At 39.5% G+C, this 22,976-nt stretch overlaps 1 protein-coding gene across 1 annotated transcript in view; it reads right to left on the bottom strand.

The window, feature by feature from the left end:
* Positions 1 to 20,078: 20,078 nt before the first annotated feature.
* The window catches only part of LECT2 (leukocyte cell-derived chemotaxin 2), a 34,055-nt gene continuing 31,157 nt past the window's right edge, over positions 20,079 to 22,976 (bottom strand). The window contains exon 4 of the mRNA XM_011969189.1: positions 20,079 to 20,233. Coding sequence (XP_011824579.1) covers positions 20,127 to 20,233 — 107 coding nt within the window. The 3' untranslated portion in view covers positions 20,079 to 20,126. The remainder of the gene's footprint in view (positions 20,234 to 22,976) is intronic.

The following is a 22,976-nucleotide window of genomic DNA, read 5'->3' as shown; positions in this document are numbered from 1 at the left end:
AGGGTCTGAAGGGAAGGACAGAGCCCTGTGTCAAGAGGGCATTGACCACAAATCACAAAACCCCAGTTAACACTGACTGGAGTGATGAGGAAATTTGCCATCTCACAAAACAGTGCATCTGTGGATACAGTGGGCCCCAGGGTGGTCAGATCTGCAGGTCTGAGATCTTGTGGAGGACAGGCTCCTTTTCCACTCTGTGGGTTGACTTCCCTCCCCTTGGGGCTATAAGATGACTGCCCAGTTCCAGGGCTCACATCTACTCTTGACAATATAAATCCTAGATTTGGAATGAATGGTCAAGTATTTGTAACCCTTTCACTTTCAATACATTTTGCCAAACTGCCCTCCAGAAAGATGTTCTAACATATAATAATAGAATTTGTAATTTATAATAATCCCATTAGTCACATTTAAGAATGTCCACTTCTGACATCCTTATCAACACTGGACAGTGATTTTTTATTAACCTTGGTCGGTGTGTCTGGCAAATTTATGATGCTAATACATATGTACTGAATTCATAAATTAATGAATTCTTGCTTTTTTATATTTCTTCACTTGTGAGTTACCTGTTAGTGCCCAGCTTTCTGTTGGTATATTAATCTTTTGCTTACTGATTTCTAAGTGTTCTTTGTATATCTTTGTTTTTCAAATATATTACATTTATTCTCTTCTATTTATTGTTATGCTTGTAGTGTTTTCTGACTGTGTTTTTATGTGGTCAAACATAACATATTTATCTCTATTTTTCCAGTCTGTGAATGATTTTATTTTCAGCAATTAAATCTTTAATCTTTTTGGAGTTTATTTGAGGGTATAGAAGAAATCTAATTTATTTTTCTTCTATGTTTGGTCAATACTATTACTGACTAAATATCTCTTTTACCTACTGATTTGAACTACCACCTTATTGAGCACTAAATTTTAATTTTTCTTAAGTGTCTTTCTGGACTCTAATTTATTCCAATGAGCTGTCTTACAGCTCTAGATTGACTTTAGAATGCAATTGTGGTAATAAAGTGATTGTTGACATTTCCTTCGCATTACTGGGAATGCTTTCAATGCTTTTCATTTCAATACATTTCATTAAATATCGTGTTTGCTTGCTTATAAGTGGGAGCTAAACAATGGGTACGCATGAACATAAAGATGGGAACAACAGACACCGAAGGCTCCAAATGGGCAGAGGGAAGGAAGGGGTGAGGGTTGAAAAATTACCTATTGGGTACAATGGTCACTATTTGGATGATGGGCACTTCAGAAGCCCAAACCTCACCATTACACAATAAATCCATATAACAAAGCTGCACTTGTACGCCCTGAATCTAAACTAATCATCTGTCAATCAATATCATGTTTGCTATTGATTTCCTAATAGGGAAGAGTTTTGAATATTTAGTTCTCCAAATTCTTTTTAGAAATGATAGCTGAATTTTACAAATGCCTTTCAAGTTTTTATCAGGATCATGAGTTTTCTTTCCACTAACTTGTGTGATACATTGTTCTAATTGATTGCTAAATGTTGAGCCATCCTTACATTCCTGGAATAAGTTCTATTTGGTCATACTATATTACAGTTTTAGTACACTGATGGAATCAATTTGTTCTTCCTTTATTTTGAATAAAGGATGAAACACAGGTTCCCAAGGTGGTAGCATTATGTGCTCCTCTTCAGTGGGAATGGCCCACGAAGTTGTCCAGGCACCATTCTCTTTAGTGCTCCAGGTGATGACTTGGGTGTGGAGAAGCACGACTTCCATTGGGAGGCCCAGCACATGTCCTGGCCTAAGGCTTTGTGCCCCACAGGAGCCAATATCTGGTGAAAGAGCTCCACAGACAGCTTCCAAGGCCCCTGCACTCAGGAGAGCCCAAGACCGTGACACTCCACTAAAAATGGATAGTTCGTTTATAGTCATCCCAGCCCAGACACTTTGCCACCCAGGCCTACTTGATATTTCATCTTCATCTAGTGTGTAGGGGAACAGAGCTAAATAATGAATGGAAAAGCCAGATTCTCTCTCAGAAGGGAAGAGGCTGCATTAGCAATTTTACTTAGATCATGTCCATCCCTAAGGGAGTTCATTCTTCATTTTCCTTTTATGTGCCTTCTTTTTGGGGCACATAAAAAGTGAGTTAGGAAGAGTTTAAATAGTATGAGAATTTTCAATATTTCCTCACTCCTCCATAGAAAGGATTTTTCTTTTTTTATTTCCACAAAGCCAGTGACAAGACAGTCCCCAAGACGTAGTAATTAGAATTTTTTTGTTTGACAGTGTCTCACTCTGTCACATAGGCCGAAGTGCAGTGGCATGATCTTGGCTCACTGCAGCCTTGGCTTCTTGGGCTCAGGTTATTCTCCCACTTCAGCCTCCTGAGTAGCTGGGACCATAGGCACGCACCACCACACCAAGCTAATTTAAAAAAAAAATTGTATAGAGATGGGATCTCCCCCACATAGCTATTGTTATGTTGCTCAAGTTGGTCTCCAACCTCTGGCCTCAAGCGATCCTACAGCCTCATCCTCCCAAAGTGCTGGGATTACAGGTGTGAGTTACCACACCTGGCCATAATTAGAATTATTTGCTGAATCAATTATGTTCTGACAGAACTCATTTATAAAATCTGGGAATGATTACTTATGGAGGAAAATTTGTTGGTGTTTTCTATTTCTTCTGTTTTAATTGCTCTATTACATTTTCTACTTAATTTTTTTGTGTGCATTTTTGTAGGAAATAATCCCAGACATGACAAAGTAGTAATCTTGTGCATTTTACCCATCTTTTCTCTTTAATAAAAGTTGTGAGAAACTTGCATATTTGATTTTTTTCAGAGATTCAAGTTTTGCTTTTATTTATCAATTCTGTGTGTGATTTTTATCTTCCTAACTTAGCATTTTATGCTTTTTCATTGTTAATTTCTACCTGATATAAATTTATCTTATCATTCCTTTTCTAACTCCTTGAGTTGAATATTTGCTTCACCTTTTAAACAGATAGTAGCTGCAATTATCGAATACATTGTATGGTAGTCACCATGCTATACATCTTTAATGCGTTATCTCACTGAATCCTCATAATACCACACAAGGCCATATAAAAGGTATTTATAGCAAAGTAGTTATGAGTGCAGACTTGAGACAGTCTCTGCCACTTACCATTCCATAACCTTGTGCAAATAACTTCTCTGTGTTTTGGTTTTCTCATCTGTAAAAATGGGGTAATTTTATAAGCTACACCGTGGGGCTGTGATGGAAGATAAATTAATTAGTACCTAGAAAGCCCCTAGAGCAGTGTCTGACCCACACGCAGCACAGTGGAAGTAGCTGATATTATTAGACTGGTGCAAAAGTAATTGCTGCTTTTGCCATTAAAGGTAATGGTAAAAACCACAATTACTTTTGAACCCAACTAATATTATTTTAAAATGAGGAAATGGAAGCTTTAAGAAGTCTAGTAATTTGCCCGGCATCACATAGCTATTGCTAGATAAGGAGCCATCTTTTGAATACAGCATGAACAGCATTGCATAGATTTTGTTAAGTAGTTTGCTCATTCTCATTGATTCCTTAATAGTCTGTAATTTCAGGATTAAGACTGTAATTACATGATATTCGTCCTTGAAATTCAGAAATTTCACCAGGATATGTCTCGTTGTGGCTGTTCTTTGATTCCTCCTGACCAGCATGCAGTAGGCTCATTAGATCTTAAGATGACTTTCTCCAACTCAATAAATTTTTTTTCTGTTAGTTCTTTGACTTCCAATCTTCTTTTTTCTCCTACTATAATTCCTACTGTATGTGGGTCAAAATTTTATAAACTTATTTTTCATGTGTTTGGTTTTTTTTTTCTCTTAAATGTCTTATCATTATTCTTTTTAGTACTGATTTCTGGGAGAACATTTAGATTGGGTGTTTTCATTCCCAGTTCCATTATCCAAAGATTCCCATTTGCTGTTTAAGAGCCTCTATTCATTTTTTTTTTAAACCAGTGATCATTTTAATTTTAAATACTTTTAAAATGTAAATATGCGTTCCAAAAAGCACATAACAAGCACATGAAGCCCCGGGAAAGAAAGATGATATACAAATGACAAAGTCTCATAAAGTGGTTTTTGAATTTCCCACTAAAATTAAGTTAGTAAAAATTCAATTTAAACTCTAGTTTCCATGAAAACTCTTCTACCCCAGATACAGCCATTCAACTTCTCTTTTTCCAAGATCTGGCAACGACTGCCAGATCCTAAAACCAGTCATCTGGTTTCAGTTGTTCTTCTCCACACTCTTCGCCATTCCTCAGCATCTCCCCATCATCTTTTTTGCTACTTAATTAAATTTTTATTTTAGAACAGCTTTTTTTAACCAAAAAATTATAAAGGCAGTACAGAGAGTTCTCACGTACCCCAAATCCAGTTTCTACTAGAAGAGTACATTTGTTACACTTAATGAACCAACATTGACATAAGATTATTAATTAAGTCCATGTCTTATTCAGATTTACTTAATTTTACCTAATGTCAAGTAACTTGCCCAAGACCACATGCCTATTACTAGATGATAGCTGGTAATTTTTCTGTTCCAGGATCCTTCCCAGAACATCGTATTGTATTTAGTCATCATGTCTCTTTAAGGTCCTCTTGGCCATAATTTCTTAGACTTTAGGGCCAGGCACAATGCCTCACATCCATAATCCCAGCACTTTGGGAGGCAGATGTGGGTGGATCAGCTGAGGTCAGAAGTTCAAGACCAGCCTGGCTAACATGGCAAAATCCCATCTCTACAAAAATACAAAATTCAGCAGGGCATGGTGGCGCTTGTCTGTAATCCCAGCTACTCTGGAGGCTGAGGCAGGAGAACCACTTGAACCTTGGAGGCAGAGGTTGCAGTGAGCCGAAATCATGCCACTGCACTCCAGCCTGGGTGACAGAGTGAGGCCCTGTCTCAGAAAAAATTCTTAGATTTTCTTTGATGACCTTGACAGTTACAAGGCACACTGGTCAGGTATTTGGTAGAATGTCCCTCCGTTGGGATTTGCCTGACGTTTTTGTCAGGATTAAACTGGGGTTATGTGTTTTGGGAGAAAGACCACAGAAGTAAAGTGCTATTTTTGTTATATCATATCAAAGGTACATATTATCCACATAATTTATCATTGCTGATGTGACGTTGATCATCTGGCCAAGGTCGTGTTTGTCAGGTTTCTCCATCACAAAGTTCATCTTCCCCCCTACTTTCTACACTGCACTCTTTGGAAGGAAGTCTCTATGCATAGCTCACACTTAAGTGGAGGCGAGGTATGCTCCACTTCCTCGAGGGCTGAGTATCCACATAATTATATGGAATTCTTCTGCATAGGATATTTGTTTCTCCTATTTATTTATTTGTTTGTTTATTTATTTATTCATTCTATCATTTATATCATTAAGAGTTCATAGATATTTATTTTATACTTCGGGTTATAATCCAATACTGCTTTATTTATTTTGTTGCTCGAATTGTTCCAGTGCTGGTCACTGGAGCCCCTGTGTTCCTGTGTTCCCTTTGGCCCCTTCAATGTGGCTTTTGAGATTTTTTTTTTTTTGAGCACTTATTACTTTCTGGCACTACAAGACACTTCAGGCACATCTTGTCTATTTTCTGCCTCAGTCCTAGGTGCAGTCATTTCTCCAAAGAGCCCAGGTTCCTTTGACTGGAACCATTTTATTATAAATCAAAATGGCAGCTCAGGCATGCTTATTATTACTCCTGAGATATTTTTAGTTGTGCTATGGTACATTTTATCTTTAGGAATTGTTTGACTATTTCTTCCTCTCCATAACAACCTGCTCTTGCTTTAGTGATGTAATAAAACAGTTACCCCAGGTAACCTGCCTGTTATGATGTGATGGCTCACCAGCCCTCCCCTGATTCTCTTCCTGACTGTGCTATCCCAGACTAAAACTTCATAGCATAACAGGGTTGATGGATTAGTTACTTATTGCTGCATTCAGACTATTCCAAAACCTAGCAGCTTAAAACAGCACATATCTATTATTGCACAGAAGTTGCGTCTGTCAGGAATTGAGCACGACTTATGTGTTCCTCTGCTTCAGGGTCTCCCACAAGGCTGTAGTTAAGGTGTTGACAAAGGTGGTGTGGTCTCCTCTAAAGGCTCCACTGGGAGAAAGATCTGCTTCCAAGCCCACACGGCTTTGGCAGGATTCAGTTCCTCCTGCCAAACTTGCTGGGCTGAGGATCTTGGTTCCTCCCTGGCTGTGCGCTGAAGGCTCTTTCATCACATGGACTTCTCTAATGTGGCAGCTGGCTTCATCAAAATGTGCACACTGAGAAGGCAATAGGGACATCTGCTAGCAAGAGAGAACTTGGAATCTTTTATAACCGCGTCGCTGAAGTGGCATGCTATCACTAGGTTCACTTCACACTTGAGAGGAAGGATTGTACAAGAATATGAACGCTAGGTGATGTGGGTCCTTGGGGGCCACCTTAGAAGTCTGCTCATACAGGTAGGGAAAAGACCTGCCTACTCCAGTCCCCAGAGAGGATACATAGCTTTTCATCTGGATTGTTTCTGTGGGATATCAGGAAATAATGAGCATAGAACAAGGCATGAAACACTGCCTTAGTCCTGGTACTGTGATGTTGATTTTTAATATGCTGAGTTTGAAGTTAAGGAAGGAGCTCAGATGAAAACAGTCAGTTGTGGCTCAATGAGACTTGTTTTAACCTTTCTTATAAGCCAGCTCTAGACTTAGATATTTTGTAGGATTATCTCATCTTAAACCTCGTAACAATTCTATGAGGAAGGCATTGTTACCTGAAGTTTGTGGACAGGGAAACAGAGGTAGAGAGGACTTAGGTAACTTTTCAGTGCCTGAGCATCCCAGTACCCTAAGCAGCCCCCTGGCATTCCCACTACTGCTTGACTCATGCAATTGCAGTCTCCATCTCAAAGGAGACCAGGCTTTGTGCTTCAGCACTTCAGAGACAGCAGTAGCTTCCACTTCCCATGCACCCCTCACATCTGCTAATTCTCTCTGGGGGTGGCCCCAAATGCATACTATTGACCTCTGCCTCTTTCCACCTCTCCGTCCTGCTCCCTTGGATGGAGTGCTTCATGGCAACTCTCTCCCTGGTTCCTGACTCACTCCCCCCCACAGTCACGACAAACTCCTTTCTTCCCTCATGACTTGTAATGGGTTCTAGAAGCTCAGTCCAAGTTAGAGAGAAGGCTCTAACCCACTGGATTACTCTAAGCTCACTGAGCTGGTGAGAGACAGAGCCAGGATTCAACCTACCTTCTTTGTCCTACTTCATTCTGCCTCCCTGGTTGACCATCAAAGTAAACACTTAATTCAAACTCTGAACTCAAACACTATTTTCGGATTATTCTTTCCATGGTCTAAATATTCTCAGTTTGATGAAATGTGTAAAATGCAGTGGAAGAAATGAATAACATTCCTACTATGGCTATAGGGATGTCACTGTTGGGAGTGGAGGTCAGGGTAGGGGTGGTGGGCACCAGGAACTCAGAGCAATGGCAGGGAGAGGCAGCAGGGCATGGGCATTGCACACACCCCAGGGGTTTAATTCCACTGCTCCTCTTGGGGGAAAAGGTGGCTCTACCTCTGGTTATGCTCCTGCCGTTGACAGAATGCCTGAGACACCAAGCACAGGACCCAGCAGGAGCCTCACCCACAATACCATGTGTCTGCCTGAAAGGACGAAAGACAAACATGTTTTCCAAGTTGATTTCAGAAAAAGATAAGCAAAGCAAAGAAAGAAACAGTCATTCTGTTCTTCATGCTACTTCATAAGAAGCAGACTGGGGATCCTGTGCAACAACTCTAAAAGTTCTCAGCACCAGTGTGGGAACTCCAGCGCCCGTGTTCATGACTTCAGTCATCCTGGTGGGGCTCCAGCTGGGCTCAAAGAGCCCTGCATTTGCTAAATAGAGTATCATTGTAATTAAAAATGGTGACATGATTTTACGGAGTTTTGTGATCAATGCTCCTCTTAGATAAATTATTAGTTGTGGGTTTTTTTTTTTTTTTTTTTCCATTTCAACTCATTTTCAGTGTATCCTTCTAAGGAAAAAATGAAGGTCTGGGTCAGGGTCAGGGTTAGGATCAGAGTGTAGGTTAGAATTCTTCTACAGGCTTGGCATCCTAGATACAATTAATTCAACGAGCATTTTCTGCCTCTGGAAACCTGCTAGTCTCCTGGCCCCAGGAGCACCTCTTGCTAATAACTCTCTTCCTATCTTATGCACTGCTCCCTCTCAGTCTTCTGTGGGGCTCCTTCACTTTTCAGTCTCTACCTACCGGATTGCCCCAGGACCCAGTCCTGAGCTTGCTGTTCTTCTCTTCCGTGATATAGATGTTCCCATTCAGTCCATGGCTTTACTCATCCACGTGCTGATGACTCAAATGGTATCTGCAGCATCGATAGCTTCCCTGAGCTACAAAATTACATTATAATTGTAATATGTTTAAATAGGAACAGATTTTCTTTCCCTTATCAATAATCAGATCACCTTTTCTCCAACCTCCTCAGCAATCAAGATGTAGCTGTGAGACTGAAAATAATGTTTATAATCCTTAATATTTTTAGGATTTAATATTCAAAGAGATTTAATGAAATTTCATGAACAATGGTCCTCAGATAAATTATGACGTGTCTTCTTTTTTTTTTTTTTTTTCATTTCAACTCATCCTCAGTATCTTTTTAAGAAAGAAATGAGGGTCTGACTCTGATGATTGGGCTGTGGTCTTGCTGCCCCCGGGCAGGAGAAGAACGAACCAGGAGGAGTAAAAGTTGGAAGACCAGCTTATCTGGTACCAAGGGATCAGAGGCAGACATGTGGGTGCTGATCTCCCCTCTCTGAACTTCTGGCCAGTCAGGGGAATATGGGTTACAGATCTTCAGGGGAATGCTGAGAGGAAAGTTTTTGCCTGATTTATTTTAGGAGCTCTGGGAGAGATCATCACCCAACTGGCCTTTATGCCACCAACCTGGGCAGTGGGAAGGAGGTGGCAGGCAAACATATCAGAGTATAATCAGTGGCACAGCTGGGTCGGGCAGAGACAGGGCTGGATTGTAGCTAAGCTACCTTAAGGTTCCCTGTGGTAGGGATGGGATGCAGAAATTTCCACATGTTGCCAAAGTGTCAGTGGACCATGTCTAGGTGGAAAGTTAGTGGACATTCACAGGGCCTGTGGCTGCAAGGGGCACAGTGGGCCATTGAACCAGGAGCTGGGTGAAGAGTATGGCAGACAGCTAGAGGGGTGCGCAGGGCAATCGAACATGGGGCTGAGTCAGCCAGGGAGTCCCAGAGCATCCACCAAGCCCTCACCATGCCATACTAGCTGCCAACTTCAACAGTGAATGCCAGCGGGGCCAGTGATGTCCAGGGCTTTGCAAATAAGGTGCATGACTGTGGAGTTCAGAGAAGGCAGAAGACACTAAAATTCACAAAGACTCTTTCCCCGCCCTGCTGGAGGGCATGATAGGCTCCTGGCATCTTGGAGAAGAGTGATGGGCTGAACATCTGAGAGATTGCACCTGTTTAAATGCTGCCCTCAGAAGAAGAATCCCAGGCTGGACTAACTCTAGTTCCCTCCCCTAGTCAACCCCTATCCCACAGTAGGTCAGCAGTCATGAAGAAGATCTGAGAGGAGGATATAATTGTATTGCACTTCTGAGTTACACTTAATGCAGTCACAAATTTCCTCAACTCATAAATCCGATTGTTGACATCTAACATGAATCTTAGATCAAACCTAGCTTAAACTGAATTCTTCTTCCCTCCCTCCCTACTAAACAACAACAACAACAAAATAAACCACTCCACTCTTAATTTTCCCTACCTTAGTCAGGGGCAGCATATCCTCCCATGAGTTTAAGTCTCTCGGTTGATTCCTCCTTTCCCGTCACCCTGCACATCTCATCCACCAGAATGTCTTGTCAGCTCTACTTCCAGGCATATCCTAAATCTACCCCTCTCTCTCTTTCTCCACCACCACTATTATCCTTACAAAGATTATTGCAATCTCCTCTTCCCTGTTCCCACCTCTGAGGCAGCTTCCGTATGGTGCTTTGTATGCAATAAAAAAAGACAGCCCTTTCTACATGTGAGCACAGTCCCAGGCTAGACATGGAGCTTGGTAAACGGGCAAGGGCTGGATCTCAGCTCCTACGCATCCGCTCTGCCTGGCGCCATTGTGTGGACTCCAGCCTACCAAAACACAGCCAGCAGCCCTCCTCGCTTCTTTGCTTGCACCCTATGATTCAGTATCCACCAGCAGCCAGAGGGGTCTTTTAAAGACATAAATTAGATCTCGCTGCCCTGCTGAATATCCTTAATGGCTTCCCAACACTCTTAGAACTGTATTTCAACATCCCCCATGACCTGTGATGCCCTGCACACTGGGATCCTGCTTCATTCTCTAGCCTTGCCATTCTCCCTCACTATTACCCTCTTTTCCTCCCACATGATGCCAGACCATTGCTTTTGCTTTTTCTGTTTTGCCAAACTGGAATACACAGGCTGGCTCCTTGTTGTCATCTAGGTTTGGGCTCCAATATCACCTCCTCAGTAAGGGTTTTCCTAACTGACCCCATTCATATTCTCCTCCTCCCACACGTTCTGTCATATTACATGTTTTTTTCTTGATGTTTATCAACCTCTAAAATCATTTATTCATTTGCATATTTCTTGCTTCTTCCTCTTTTAATTCTGCAAGAATAAAAATTTCAAAAGCAGAGACCATTTCTGTCTGGTCTGCCTCTATTTTCAGGATCTTAAACAGTGAATGGCACATATTTGTGGAATGAACCCTTGACTTAAAGAATCAGTGGTGAAAATTTCATGTGGTGTTATTGTAGGTGTCTCATAAAAAGACAGTTAAGTTGTTGTTAACTAGCAAATCCAAGGCTTTAGTATTTCTCAGAAAGACAGTGACGTGGACCTAGAGACACGCAGATGGAAGAACAGACATAAGAAATCATTAACAATTTGCTGGACAGTGAACCAGCCACTCAGGTTATCCAGTTTTCAGCAATAAATTGCATGGCAAGTTGATGTCAGTGTTGTGAGTTTATCTTAACAGATTTCATACTTCAGTTTTCTAAATAGTTCAAAAGTTCAAAAATAGTTACTATAACATACTATGCTTGGAATAAAAAACTGTTGACGAAAACATCAATAAAACCCATTTATAACTAAAATTGGATCTTCTAGTTTACCATATGTTAAACTAAAGATTTCTTACTCGAAGAAAATACATTTTTTCACTCTGTTCCCAGGGTCTCGCTCTGTTGCCCAGGCTGGAAGACAGTGTCATGATCTCAACTCACTGCAGCCTCAACTTCCAGGGCTCAAACGATCCTCCTGCCTCAGCCTCCTGAGTAACCGGGACCACAGGTGCATGCCCCTATGCCCAACTAATTTTTAATGTTTTTGTAGAGACGGGGTCTCCCTATGTGGCCCTATCCTCCCACCTCCACCTCCCAAAGTGCTGGGATTTCAGGTGCTAGCTACCACACCCAGTCTGAAAATCCTATTTTAATACCTGAATTCACATGGCATATTCTATTTGCCATGTGAATTCAGTTAAGGTAATAATGAAACATCCCTCCCTTCCCTTTTTCACAATGTCTAAATTTTAACTAAATACAGCATGAGAAAAGACACTCTTCAGTTGCGTGATTATGATACTAAGGAATCATTTAGGGTGTTGCCTTTCATTACTGAATTTGAAACTAGAAAATAGCAAGTTTTCAAGTGGTTGAATACTTTTACAAAGTCATGGAAAACAAATTCTTTCGATAACCATCTTTTCTTCTGACTCTGAAACTTTTCTTCACCATTTGTCTGCATCCTGTTTGTGGTTTAAATAAAATCTGATCACAAAGAATGATATGACACATACTAAACAATAGTTAGAATCATCTTAAAATGTATTCATCATTAGATGTTCAAGTTTACTAAAACATTATTCATTGTGTTACCAAATCCAGGAACTGCTTACTTCTACACAATTTACTCTAATATACAGCCCTTGCAAACGAATATTACTAGTGATGACTGAGCCTCGTCATGACCAGTTCACAGAACTACTACAGTGAGGGTATTTATCGAGTGTTACCATCTTCTGTTACCTCATTTGCTCCTAATCTTCAGCCCTACTATGATGACCTTGTGGTCTGAGGCTCGGCCTTGAGGTTTCTCTTCTCACAGTTTCTTCGGTTCAATTTAAGAAAAGCAGTAGTTGCACAGTGGACTAGGTCTTATAGACATATTTTCAGATCACTGTAAGATACTGGTTATTAAATGTAAGCTCCGTTGAACAGTAGGAAAAACAATTTTTACTTGAAACCCACTCTATTTTTCTTTCTTCTTTTCTTCATCCTTCCTCCTTTTTTTCTTTCCTTCCTTTCATCTTTCCTTCACATATCTATTGTGTTTCCATTATGCAGGAAGTCTAGCATGAGACAACTATTTATGAACCATGAAAAACCCTGTTGCTATGCCTGGAACAGAGTAGATCTTCCATTGGAGGGGGAAAAAAAGAATGAAACACATGGTTTCTACCTTTGATGCTGACATGATTGAATCTTTTGTTTGAACTTACCTGGACACAGATCAACTAATCTAAGCTCTCGTCTCATATTTTAGAATCCTTCAGAAATGGTCCTCTATCTTTTGCTTAAATGAATGGATTTTTCCATCATGTAGTATGGTAGGGGAAGAGAACTGTACTATTACTCAGAAAATGTGGAATAATTCCCGAGAGAGTGCATAAAGCTCAGTGTAGTAGCAAATGCGTTGGAATTGAAATCAGTAGACCTGACTTCAAATCAAGATTTTGTTTCCAACAAGCTGTATAACCTTGAATCAGTCATTCCCTCCATATGAGCCTCACTTTCTACATTTGAAGAATGAGAAGATATATTATTACTTGGAATTCTTTTAAACAAAAGTGACAGGAACCCAGATGAAACTAGTCCAGGCAAAAAAGATAATTTTTCAACTAAACGTCTTCAGACACGGCTGGATCCAGGAATTTAAACCATGGTGCTAGAACACCGTCTTGTTCTCAGCTGTGCATATTTCTGTGTTGGCCATTTCTCCCCTCCTATAAATGGGTTTCCACTATGGGCCTAAGAGAAGTAGCCACCAGTAACTTTAAGTTTGCATCATCGCAGCTTCTTAATTCCTAGAGGAAAAGACTTTTAATTCCCAAGATCTGTGGCTCAGTCTGAGGGAAGAACTCAGGTTGGCTGTGCCCTGTTCACACACCTATCCTCTGGAACTATCTCTGTTGCTAGGGGAGTAGGGTTCTACTTTTGGCCAAATGTGGAATTTATGTCCACCTCTGTAATTGGGTGTGGGAGGAATTTTCTTGGTCCCTGCTCTATTGTCCATTTTCTGGCCACAGAAACAACAAGAAAGCATTAAGACAGCACAAGTTTTGCCCTCAGTCTTTCCAGGCAACATTTCTCCATGCCTGTGATAGATTAGGAGACACGGAACCAGTGAGGCATTTCATCTATAAAGCAAAATTATTACCCATGTCCTTTGCTCATATACCTGTCATATTCTAGGGAATAATAGTTTTGTTACTCACTAAGAAGGTTTCTATTTTACAAAGAGATAAAGTACTTGCCCAAAGTGAAATGTCTGAATTGTGACAAAGTCTAGGGCTAAAACTCACACCTACCTTTCCCCAACTAGGGTCCTCTCCACACACCATGCTTTCTCTTTGGTTAAGCAGAGTATACTGTTTTGCCATTTTGGTGCCTGTGGTCATGGGGCTACTCCAGTTTAGAGGCAGTGACAAGTTAGTTCCTCCAGGCCCAACTTAATTCTTCTTAAGTATTCTATATTATTTATATTCCTTAAGCATAAGCATTTTTAGAGCATCCTGACCGACAAGCTCAGTCAAATATTACTACTCCAGACTAAGAGGAAGTGCAGAATGAATTACAGGGTCTTTTACAATAAAGGTAGTCTGGGCATTTCCAAGTACGCACAAAAATTAAGACATGGAATCTGTACTGAGAAGCTCACAGATCAGCAGATGACTTTTTGAAACCTCAATTTCCTCATGCGTAAAATGAGGGAGTTAGACTAAATGACTTCTTAGGTCATCTAGGAGTCTGTGAACATGATTAAGGCCTGTTGGAGCTTCTTCCAGTCTCTAGACCCACGGAGCAGAGTTCATTTTAATAAGTAGAGAAGTTATATGCTGAAGATGCTTGGGGTGCATGGGTTGTGTCTGTCATACTCAACTTTATCTCCAGAGCACTGGCAGTCAAAGTCCTGACCCCAAACCACAGAGGCTGAACCTGGCTTGTTGATTCCTGAAATTTCAACATGGGGACTTCATTCATTTTGCCCTCTCCAAAAAGACAAACAACAACCTTGGAAGAAGCGGCTTGTGTAAACTGTGATCACAGGCTTTCCTGGAGCTGGTTTTGAAAGGAAGAAGCACAATGACTCTGGACATCAGCAAAGGGGATTTAAGGTGCTGAGGGGCATGGCAGTAAGAGACCAGGGCATCCAAGCCACACGCTAAACATCTGGCAAGTTGTGAGTGTGTGAAGGCTCAGTCTCATAAAAAACACTTGCCTATACATTCTAAGTGTGGTCAACACAGAGCACATGTGTCACTTGCATTGTGACCTCAGGAAAACACTTCTGGTTAACCGCCAAGATTGAGGCTCACTTTTTTCTCAGTGCCTTCCCTGAATAGTCTGTTCAACCATGATATGCCCACGGAGACAGGAAGAACCAAATGAAGTTAAGTGAGATGACTGACTGGTCCAAGGTCACCGTGAGATTGTGCTCATAGCCTACACGTCATCCTACTTTTTTTCTTATGCTAATAAGCCAGGCAACGATAGACTTTCCAAGGCTTCAATGACATATTGTAAATGTCAAACTGCTGCTTGAGCTTATCTTGCATTTTTATGTTTCAATACAAATGTGTCAAGAGCCACTGAGATCTTGAATCTATTAAGCCTTTCATTGCTACCTGATGTATAACAGTGATGTATAAATCCATGTAATTACAGTACTCTTTTTTCGGTAACACATTTTTAAGATGTCCAAATGAAAGGTGTTATTTAATACTTAATTTCTGAGAAATTGAAAATGTATAATGATTATATGCTGTCTTTAGCCTAAAATGGGAGAGTTCTATCTGTAAGTCTATATTGGTACTTGTGCTGTTTTTCCTAGATGGGGGCGGAGGGGGGTAGTGGTGGTGACAGGTTATACCAACCTGTCCATAGGTGCTATTATCTATCAATCAATCAATCAATCAATCTGTTTATCTATCTATCATCGATAGGTTGATGTATCTATCTCCCTACCTATCCTCTGCCTACTGGAACAATTTTGGTAGATGATGGAACATTCATTCATTCATTCATCCCCTCTATAATTATGCATTGAGTACCCACCATGCCAGGCACTACTCTAAGTAGTCAGGATACAGCAGTGAACAAAACAGACAAAATCCCTACCTGCCTGGAGCTTACCTTCTAAGGAGAGAGACAGATAAGCAACACAGCAGTTAGTTCTAAGGAGAAAATAAAGCAAGTATCCTTCGAGTAGAGCCCGCAAAAAGGAAAGGGAGTGACCCTCACAGATATCTGTGGAAAGAGCATTCCAGGTGGTGGGAGCAGTGAGTATGAAGGCCCCAAGGTAGGACTGGGCCTGGAAGGTTTGAGGAACAGCAAGGAGGAGACCCCTATGACTAGGGCAGAGGGAAGGAGGAAGGAGGTAGCAGAAGACAAAGTCAAAGAGGAGGGGAGGAGGGGAGGAGGTCATATTGGGAGAGACTGCATAGGTCCTTCTATGGACTTACTTGGCTTTTACTCGGAGTGAGAGGAAACCTTTGGAGAGTTTTGAGCAGATGTGTGGCATGAGCTGACATTTTAACAGGACTCCTCTAGCTGTGTACTAAGGAGACACTGTAGGGAGCAAGGTAGAGGTGGTGAGGCCACTAGGAGCCTGCTGCACACTCCAGGTGAGAGACAGTGATGCCTTGGACCCAGATAGTGGTAGTCAGGGCATTGAGAAGTATTCAGAATTCTACAACCCATCTTCTGCTGACAGATAAGAGGTAGAATGTGAAAGAGAATAGAGGAGTCAGAGACGATTCCAAAGTTTTGGGCCTGAGCAACTGAAAACATGGAATTGCTATTCACTGAGGTAGGAAGACAAGTTTTAAAGGAGATCTGGAACTCACTGTGGACACGTATGAGGGGACTATTAATATCAAGGAGGAGTTGAGTAGAGAGCTGGATATAAACATCTGCAGTTCAAGTGAACTGTACCTCCAGGGCTGGATCAATCACACAGGAGACTGCACTTAAAGTCATGAGATGGGATGGCACCCCAAGGGAATGAGCGCAGGTAGAAAGAAATGCTCCTGGGACTGAGCTGCGGAGCACTCCAGTGCTTAGAGGTTGGGGACTTGAGGGGGATCAGCCAAGGAGAAGACTGGCTAGAGCAGTGGGGGGAATGTCGGAGGCTAAGTTCACAGTCTTTTACCATGAAATAGCAGAAAATTAAGTAGTGTACTCCAAAATTATTTTACATTAATTGATCTCTATTTAGAAGAATGTGTGATTTGGCCTGAGAGTCAGACAAAACATTGCTAAGGGAGATTCTATTGCATCAAGCAACCACAGAACTCTATTTGGATATGCCTTCCATCATTTTTTCTACTTTAAAAGAGGATGCACACCAAAGTTTTAGAACCAAAGCATTTGATTTAAAAGCTATTTGGATATATTTTTTTCTGCTTAATTCCGGAATACAATAATTACAATTGTCAACATATTTCTACCGAATAATAGCAAAAATTATTCTGAATTAAATGTAGGTTGTGTGAAAATAGGTTTTTTATGCCTTCCAGACTTTAGAAGAATCTGAATTTGTGAAAAGGATCTTTTGCTCAAATTTATTACCTTTTATAATTAAATAATGCTTTAACTCCAACCTGCAAGCAATTAAGAAAAATACCAGGGATGCTATGAATGTGGTATAAGCAATGTTGTGATGTATTAATTCAGTTTCTAGCACAATTTTCTAGTTAATAATTCAAACAAGTGCAACTGGAGTATTATGCTCAGGGGTCAATGAAGTATTTGCACATCATTACCACTACTTGTTAAAGACAACATATATATATATACACACACACATACATATATATACACACATACATATATAATATATATAGGAGGTAGCAGAAGACAAAGTCAAAGAGGAGGGGAGGAGGTCAGATTATACAAGTTTAATATTAGTAAATTTTCCTGGATTGAAAATGAAAGCTCTGTTTGAAAGGGAAATGTGTCAATACAATAACAATTTGACAGGGTTGTCTTCTGAAGCACCTGTATAATTATCCCACTAGAAGTAACAACACACTCTTAGGATATGACTCAACAGCAATTCACTCTTGGTGAAATACACTTCAATCAACAGTGGATAGTAGGATGATTTCCTTTCAAAAATTTGAAAAGTTCCCTAAAAGTAAGAATGGGTGATAAATGTTGATAAAGAAAAATAAATATCAAAGTTTTTTTTCTAAAGACTTTCTTTATTAAATATAAGGGCAACAATGCTTGACAAGGATTTGGGAATTTAAAGTATACTCTGACCATGATTCAATCCAAACTGAATATATATGCTGAGGATCATCATTGTGGGAAGAAAATATTTCTTCATACACAAGATCTGCTCCCCACTTCTGGAAAGAAATCTTTCCCATGACATAAAATGTTCCGCATTCTTTTTCTCAAAGCCCATCTTAGTGCCCACATCATTCCAAGTGCCAAATATCCATATAGTCAGGCAAGTGGGTTTCACTTAAACTTTTATTTGTACATGCTCTGCACACCTCATCCCATTTTTGTAAGGTTCAAATGCAAATGCACATGAAAAATCTGAAGATGCCTTTCTCCCTACAAGTGCTGTTCTTTATTATTTTACTCAAAACTGGGAGTCCGTATTGGGAACTGTAAAAATCAGACATCCTGTCCTCTATTTTAAATTCTATTTTTGTAATAACTTTAACACCACCACCTAGAAGACATGGTGGTAGGTGCTGGTGTGTTCAGAGATGATATGACCAGTAGTAAATATTTACTGTTTCAAGCACTTAGCTGCATTGTACGTGTAAGTGTGGGGCCCACAGTTTATTCTCTGCACTGTTCCCTGTCCTGGATTGGCTGCATAGTCCTTCACTGGTAAACCTTGTTGATGTCAGTGAGTCTGATTTCTTAAAGCCTTCTCAATACCTTGTTTACAAAGAGTTGCCCTATTTCTGTTGGCACTGATTGGTGGGATTGCTGGCAGTATACCACTATCTTATGGCATTTTAAATATTATATCCATTAGCTATTGGAGCTCTTTTTTATTTACTCTGGGACGTACTCTACTTTATGATTTTAGGGTAATTGGTAATACAGTATATTCCTTCAATTAATGATAATCTTTTTTAAAAAATCACTTCAGAGCGTTTTCTTTCTAGAACCAGTAAAGCAAATTAAACGAAACCATTTAATTTTAAGTTCTTAATTTTTAATCTTAAAATATGTCAGTTTTCATAGATTGTAAATTAACATAGAAGGACATGCCATAAACAAACAAATCAAAATTTAGTAGCTTGAAACAATTCCCTGTTCTTTATAGGAAATATCTTTGTGTTAACATTTTCCTTTCGCTCCAAAAACTAAGAAATTTTTATTTTTGGTAATGACTCCTTTTTGAAATGCCCTTTAAAATGATTGATCGCCAGGACATCTATAAAACATGACCTACTAACCTACTTTTACTAGGTGATTTTGAATGACTAACTCTGTTTCTCTTGATGATCCCAGATTTATGCTGGTAATCAAAGTAAAAATACAGAGTTTCGACTTTCATAAATAAAATGACTACAGAAAATTATCTCAAGATTAACAAAGTATTCATATGAAATTTTCAGTTAAACATGGCAATAAAATCACTTGCTTCTTTTTAAACAAAATATATTTGTAGAATTATTTTCCTTGAATTTCAGGTTTTAAAGCCAAGTAATCTGCAAGGTTGGAAAACATGATTCAATGTTACATTTTATTTTAAATACACTGCAATGTGAAAGCTTTACTAGAAGAGCAATAGAAAAAGCAATAGGTTAAAAATAATTTTTCTTCCTTATTTTAAAAAGTGATAACTTCAGATCCATGAAGCTGTGCAAAAAAAAAAGTCTACCATAAACCAGAAGAACATGTTATTAATGAAATCTTGAGCTCCATACAATGCCCTTGATTTTATTCACTTTTCAACACAGAGTAATGGCTTTGAATCAATGTTGTCAGTGACGACTAAACCTGACCCATTTAGAAATGCTTATTTCATAATTTCCCATTTACGATGGCCTCATACTGCGGATACAGTGCAAAGGGCAGCAAGCTCTTCTGCCTTTAGAGACACACTAGCTGGATTTGTGATTTTAAAATGAATAGCCTTAATCTTGAAGCAAAGTTAAATAGCTCCTTTACTAATTTCCTTTAGGGAAAAATGAATCTAAAGAAATATGAAATAAAAACTGCATCTCAAAAATCTTGAGAGATTTTTGCACAGACAAAAATTCTTGACCTATTTAGATAATAAGCTATTTATATTTTAAATAGTAAAAAGCAAATGCTTAAAAGAAAAATACGATCAATCTTCAGGACATAATTACGTCCACTGCAGGTTTAAATGAGATGAATTAGAACAGAGGGAAATCTTACAGTGTCTTTTTATGCTGCCAAGCTGTTTTGCAGTGTCCAAGGGGAAACATGTGCAAAATGTACCTGAACTTTTCTCTGGGAAGTGGGCAGTTTACATTTTAAGCGTAATACAGACATGATTCAGAGATATTGTGGGTTCAGTTCCCGACCAGTGCAATAAAGCAAATATCTCATTGAAGCAAGTTATATGAATTTTTGGTTGCTCAGTGCATATACAAGTTATATTTATGCTATACTGTAGTCTAAGTGTGCAGTAGCATTATGTTTAAAATCTTTATGTACCTTGATTAAAAAATGCTTTACTGAAAAAAAATGCTAACCATCATCTGAACCTTCAGTTAGTCATCATCTTCTTGCTGGTGGAGGATCTTGCCTTGATGTTGACAGCCGCTGGCTGATCAGGGTAGTAGTTGTTGAAGATTGGGGTGTCTGTGGTAATTTCTTAAAATAAGACAACAGTGAAGTTTGCACATGGATTGACTCTTCCTTTCACAAGAGATTTCTCTGTAGCATTCAATGTTGTTTGGTAGCATTTTACCCACAGTAGAACGTCTTTCAAAATTGGAATAAATACTCTCAAACTCTGCCACTGCTTTATCAACTAAGTTTATGGAATATGCTAAATCCTTTGTCATTTCAACAACATTCACAGCATCTTCACCACAAATAGATTCCATCTCAAGAAACCACTTTCTTTGCCCACCCATGAGAGGCAACTCCTCATCTGTTCAATTCCTATGAGACTGCAATAATTCAGTCACATCTTCAGGCTCCACTTCTTATTCTAGTTTCCTTGCAGTTTCCAGCTCAACTGCACTTCCTTCCTCCATGATGTCTTAAACCCCTCAAAGTCATCCATTTAGGCTGGAATCAACTTATTCCAAACTCCTGTTAATATTGATACTTTGGCCTCCTCCCATGAAGCCCAAATGTTCCTAATAGCATCTAGAATGGTGAATCCTTTCCAGTAGGTTTTCAATTTGCTTTGCCCAGATATATCAGAGGAATCACTATCTACGGCAGCAATAGCCTTACAAAATATATTTCTTAAATAATAAGACTTGAAAGTCAATCCTTGATCCATGGGCTGCAGAATGGATATCGTGTTAGCAGGCTTGAAAACGCTAATTTCCTTGTACATCTCTATCGGAGCTCCTGGGTGAGCACTGTCCATGAACAGTAATATTTTGAAAGGAATCTCTTTTTCTGAGAAGTAGATCTCAATAGTGGCCTTAAAATACAAAGTAATGTATGCTGTAAACAGATGGCTTTGTCATATTTCTAGAGCATAGGCAGAGCAGATTGAACATAATTCTTAAGGGAATTAGGATTTCTAGAATAGTAAATGAGCATCGGCTTTAATTTACAGTCACCACCCACATTATTCCTAACAAAAAAGGCCAGCTGTCCTTTGAAGCTTTGAAACAAGGCACTGATTTCTCCTCTTCAGCTATGAAAGTCCTAGATGGCATTTCCTTCCAACAGAAGGCATTTCCTTCCAACAGAAGGCTGTTTAATCTACATTAGAAATCTGTTTTGAATGTAGCTGCCTTTATCAACGATCTTGGCTAGATCTTCTGGATAACTTGCTGCAGCTTCTCCATCAGCACCTGCTGATTCACCTTGCACTTTTATGTTATGGAGATGGCCTCTTTCCCTAAATCTGATGAACCAAACTCTGCTAATCTCAAACTTTTCTTCTGCAGCTTCCTCACCTCTCTCAACCTTCACAGAATTAAAGAGGTTAGGGCCTCGCTCTGGATTAAGCTTTGGCTTATGGGCAGATTATAGCTGACTTCATTTTCTGTCCAGACCATGAAAACGTTCCCCATTCCAGCAATAAGGATGTTTCACTTTCTTGTCACTTGTGTGTTCACTGGAGTAGCACTTTTTAATTTCCTTCAAGAACTTTTCCTTTGCATTCACAACTTGGCTAATTGTTTAACACAAGAAGCCTAACTTTCAGCGTATATCAGATTTTGACATGCCTTCATCACTAAGCCTAATCATTTTTAGATTTGAATTTAAAGTGAGAGACATGGAGCTTATCCTTTCACTTGAACACTTACAAGTCATTGTAGGGTTATTAATTGGCTTAGTTTCAATATTGTTGTGTCTCAGGGAGTAGAGACGTCCAAGGAGTGGGAGAGAGATGAGGAAACAGCCAGTGAGTGGAACTCAGAACACACACATTTATCAAGTTTGCCTTCTTATATGGGTGTAGTTTGTGTCATCCCAAACCAATTATAGTGGTAACACCAAAGATCCCAAATCACAGATCACCATAACAGATATAATAATTATAATAAAGTTCAAAATGTTGCAAGAATTACCAAAATGTGACACAGAAACACAAAGTAAGTACATGCTGTTGGAAAAATGGTGCTGATAGACTTGCTTGATCCTGGATTACCACAAAATTTCAATTTGTAAGAAACACAACATCTGAGAAGTGCAGTAAAGTGAAGTATGCCCGTATAGCATTACTTTATCTCACCACACTGCCAAAAATAAAGATTCTTTATTAAACAGAAAATATTATTGGTAGAGTTTACCTGTATTTTTTTTTACAACAAGATACATAAACAATTTCATTGTAGAGTTCTGAAATGATGTTGAGTCAAATACAATTTGATCCCAGTGTAGTAAAGAGTTAACCTTATCCAAAAAGAGGTCTGACTTTTGCACTTGGCTCCTAGGAGGTGATCTCTTAGTCCTTGGAGTGTCTTACCTGATAGGAGTGTCTTTGTTTACCTGGGAACCTCGGGCCACATGGGACAGTCTAATAATGTGGTTTATGGTGGAGGTTTTGGGCTATGTGATATCACCTTGACCTCAGGGGTGAAGAAGGCTGGAAACTAAAGACCAACCACACATAGGCAGTCAACCATGTCTATGTGACCATACTCCAACGACAACATGAAAGAGCTTCCCTGATTGACAGTACTCCATTGTGTATTGCCATACATTGTTGCCTGGAGAAATTTAACACTGCTCATGATTTCGCTGGAAGAGGACACTTGGAAGCTCTACATATGGATTTTTTTCTTTTTGGTATTCTTCTCTATGCTTCTCTTTCCTTGGATTATTTTAATCTGTATCCTTTCACTGTAATCAACTACAACCATGAATATAACAGCTTTCCATGAGTTCTGTGAGTCCTTCTGACAAATTGTCACATTTG

Source organism: Mandrillus leucophaeus, unplaced genomic scaffold (assembly GCF_000951045.1).
Source record: "Mandrillus leucophaeus isolate KB7577 unplaced genomic scaffold, Mleu.le_1.0 Scaffold88, whole genome shotgun sequence".
Taxonomy (NCBI): Eukaryota; Metazoa; Chordata; class Mammalia; order Primates; family Cercopithecidae; genus Mandrillus; species Mandrillus leucophaeus.
Note: the sequence above shows the minus strand (reverse complement) of the source record. Positions and strands in the feature narration are given on the sequence as shown.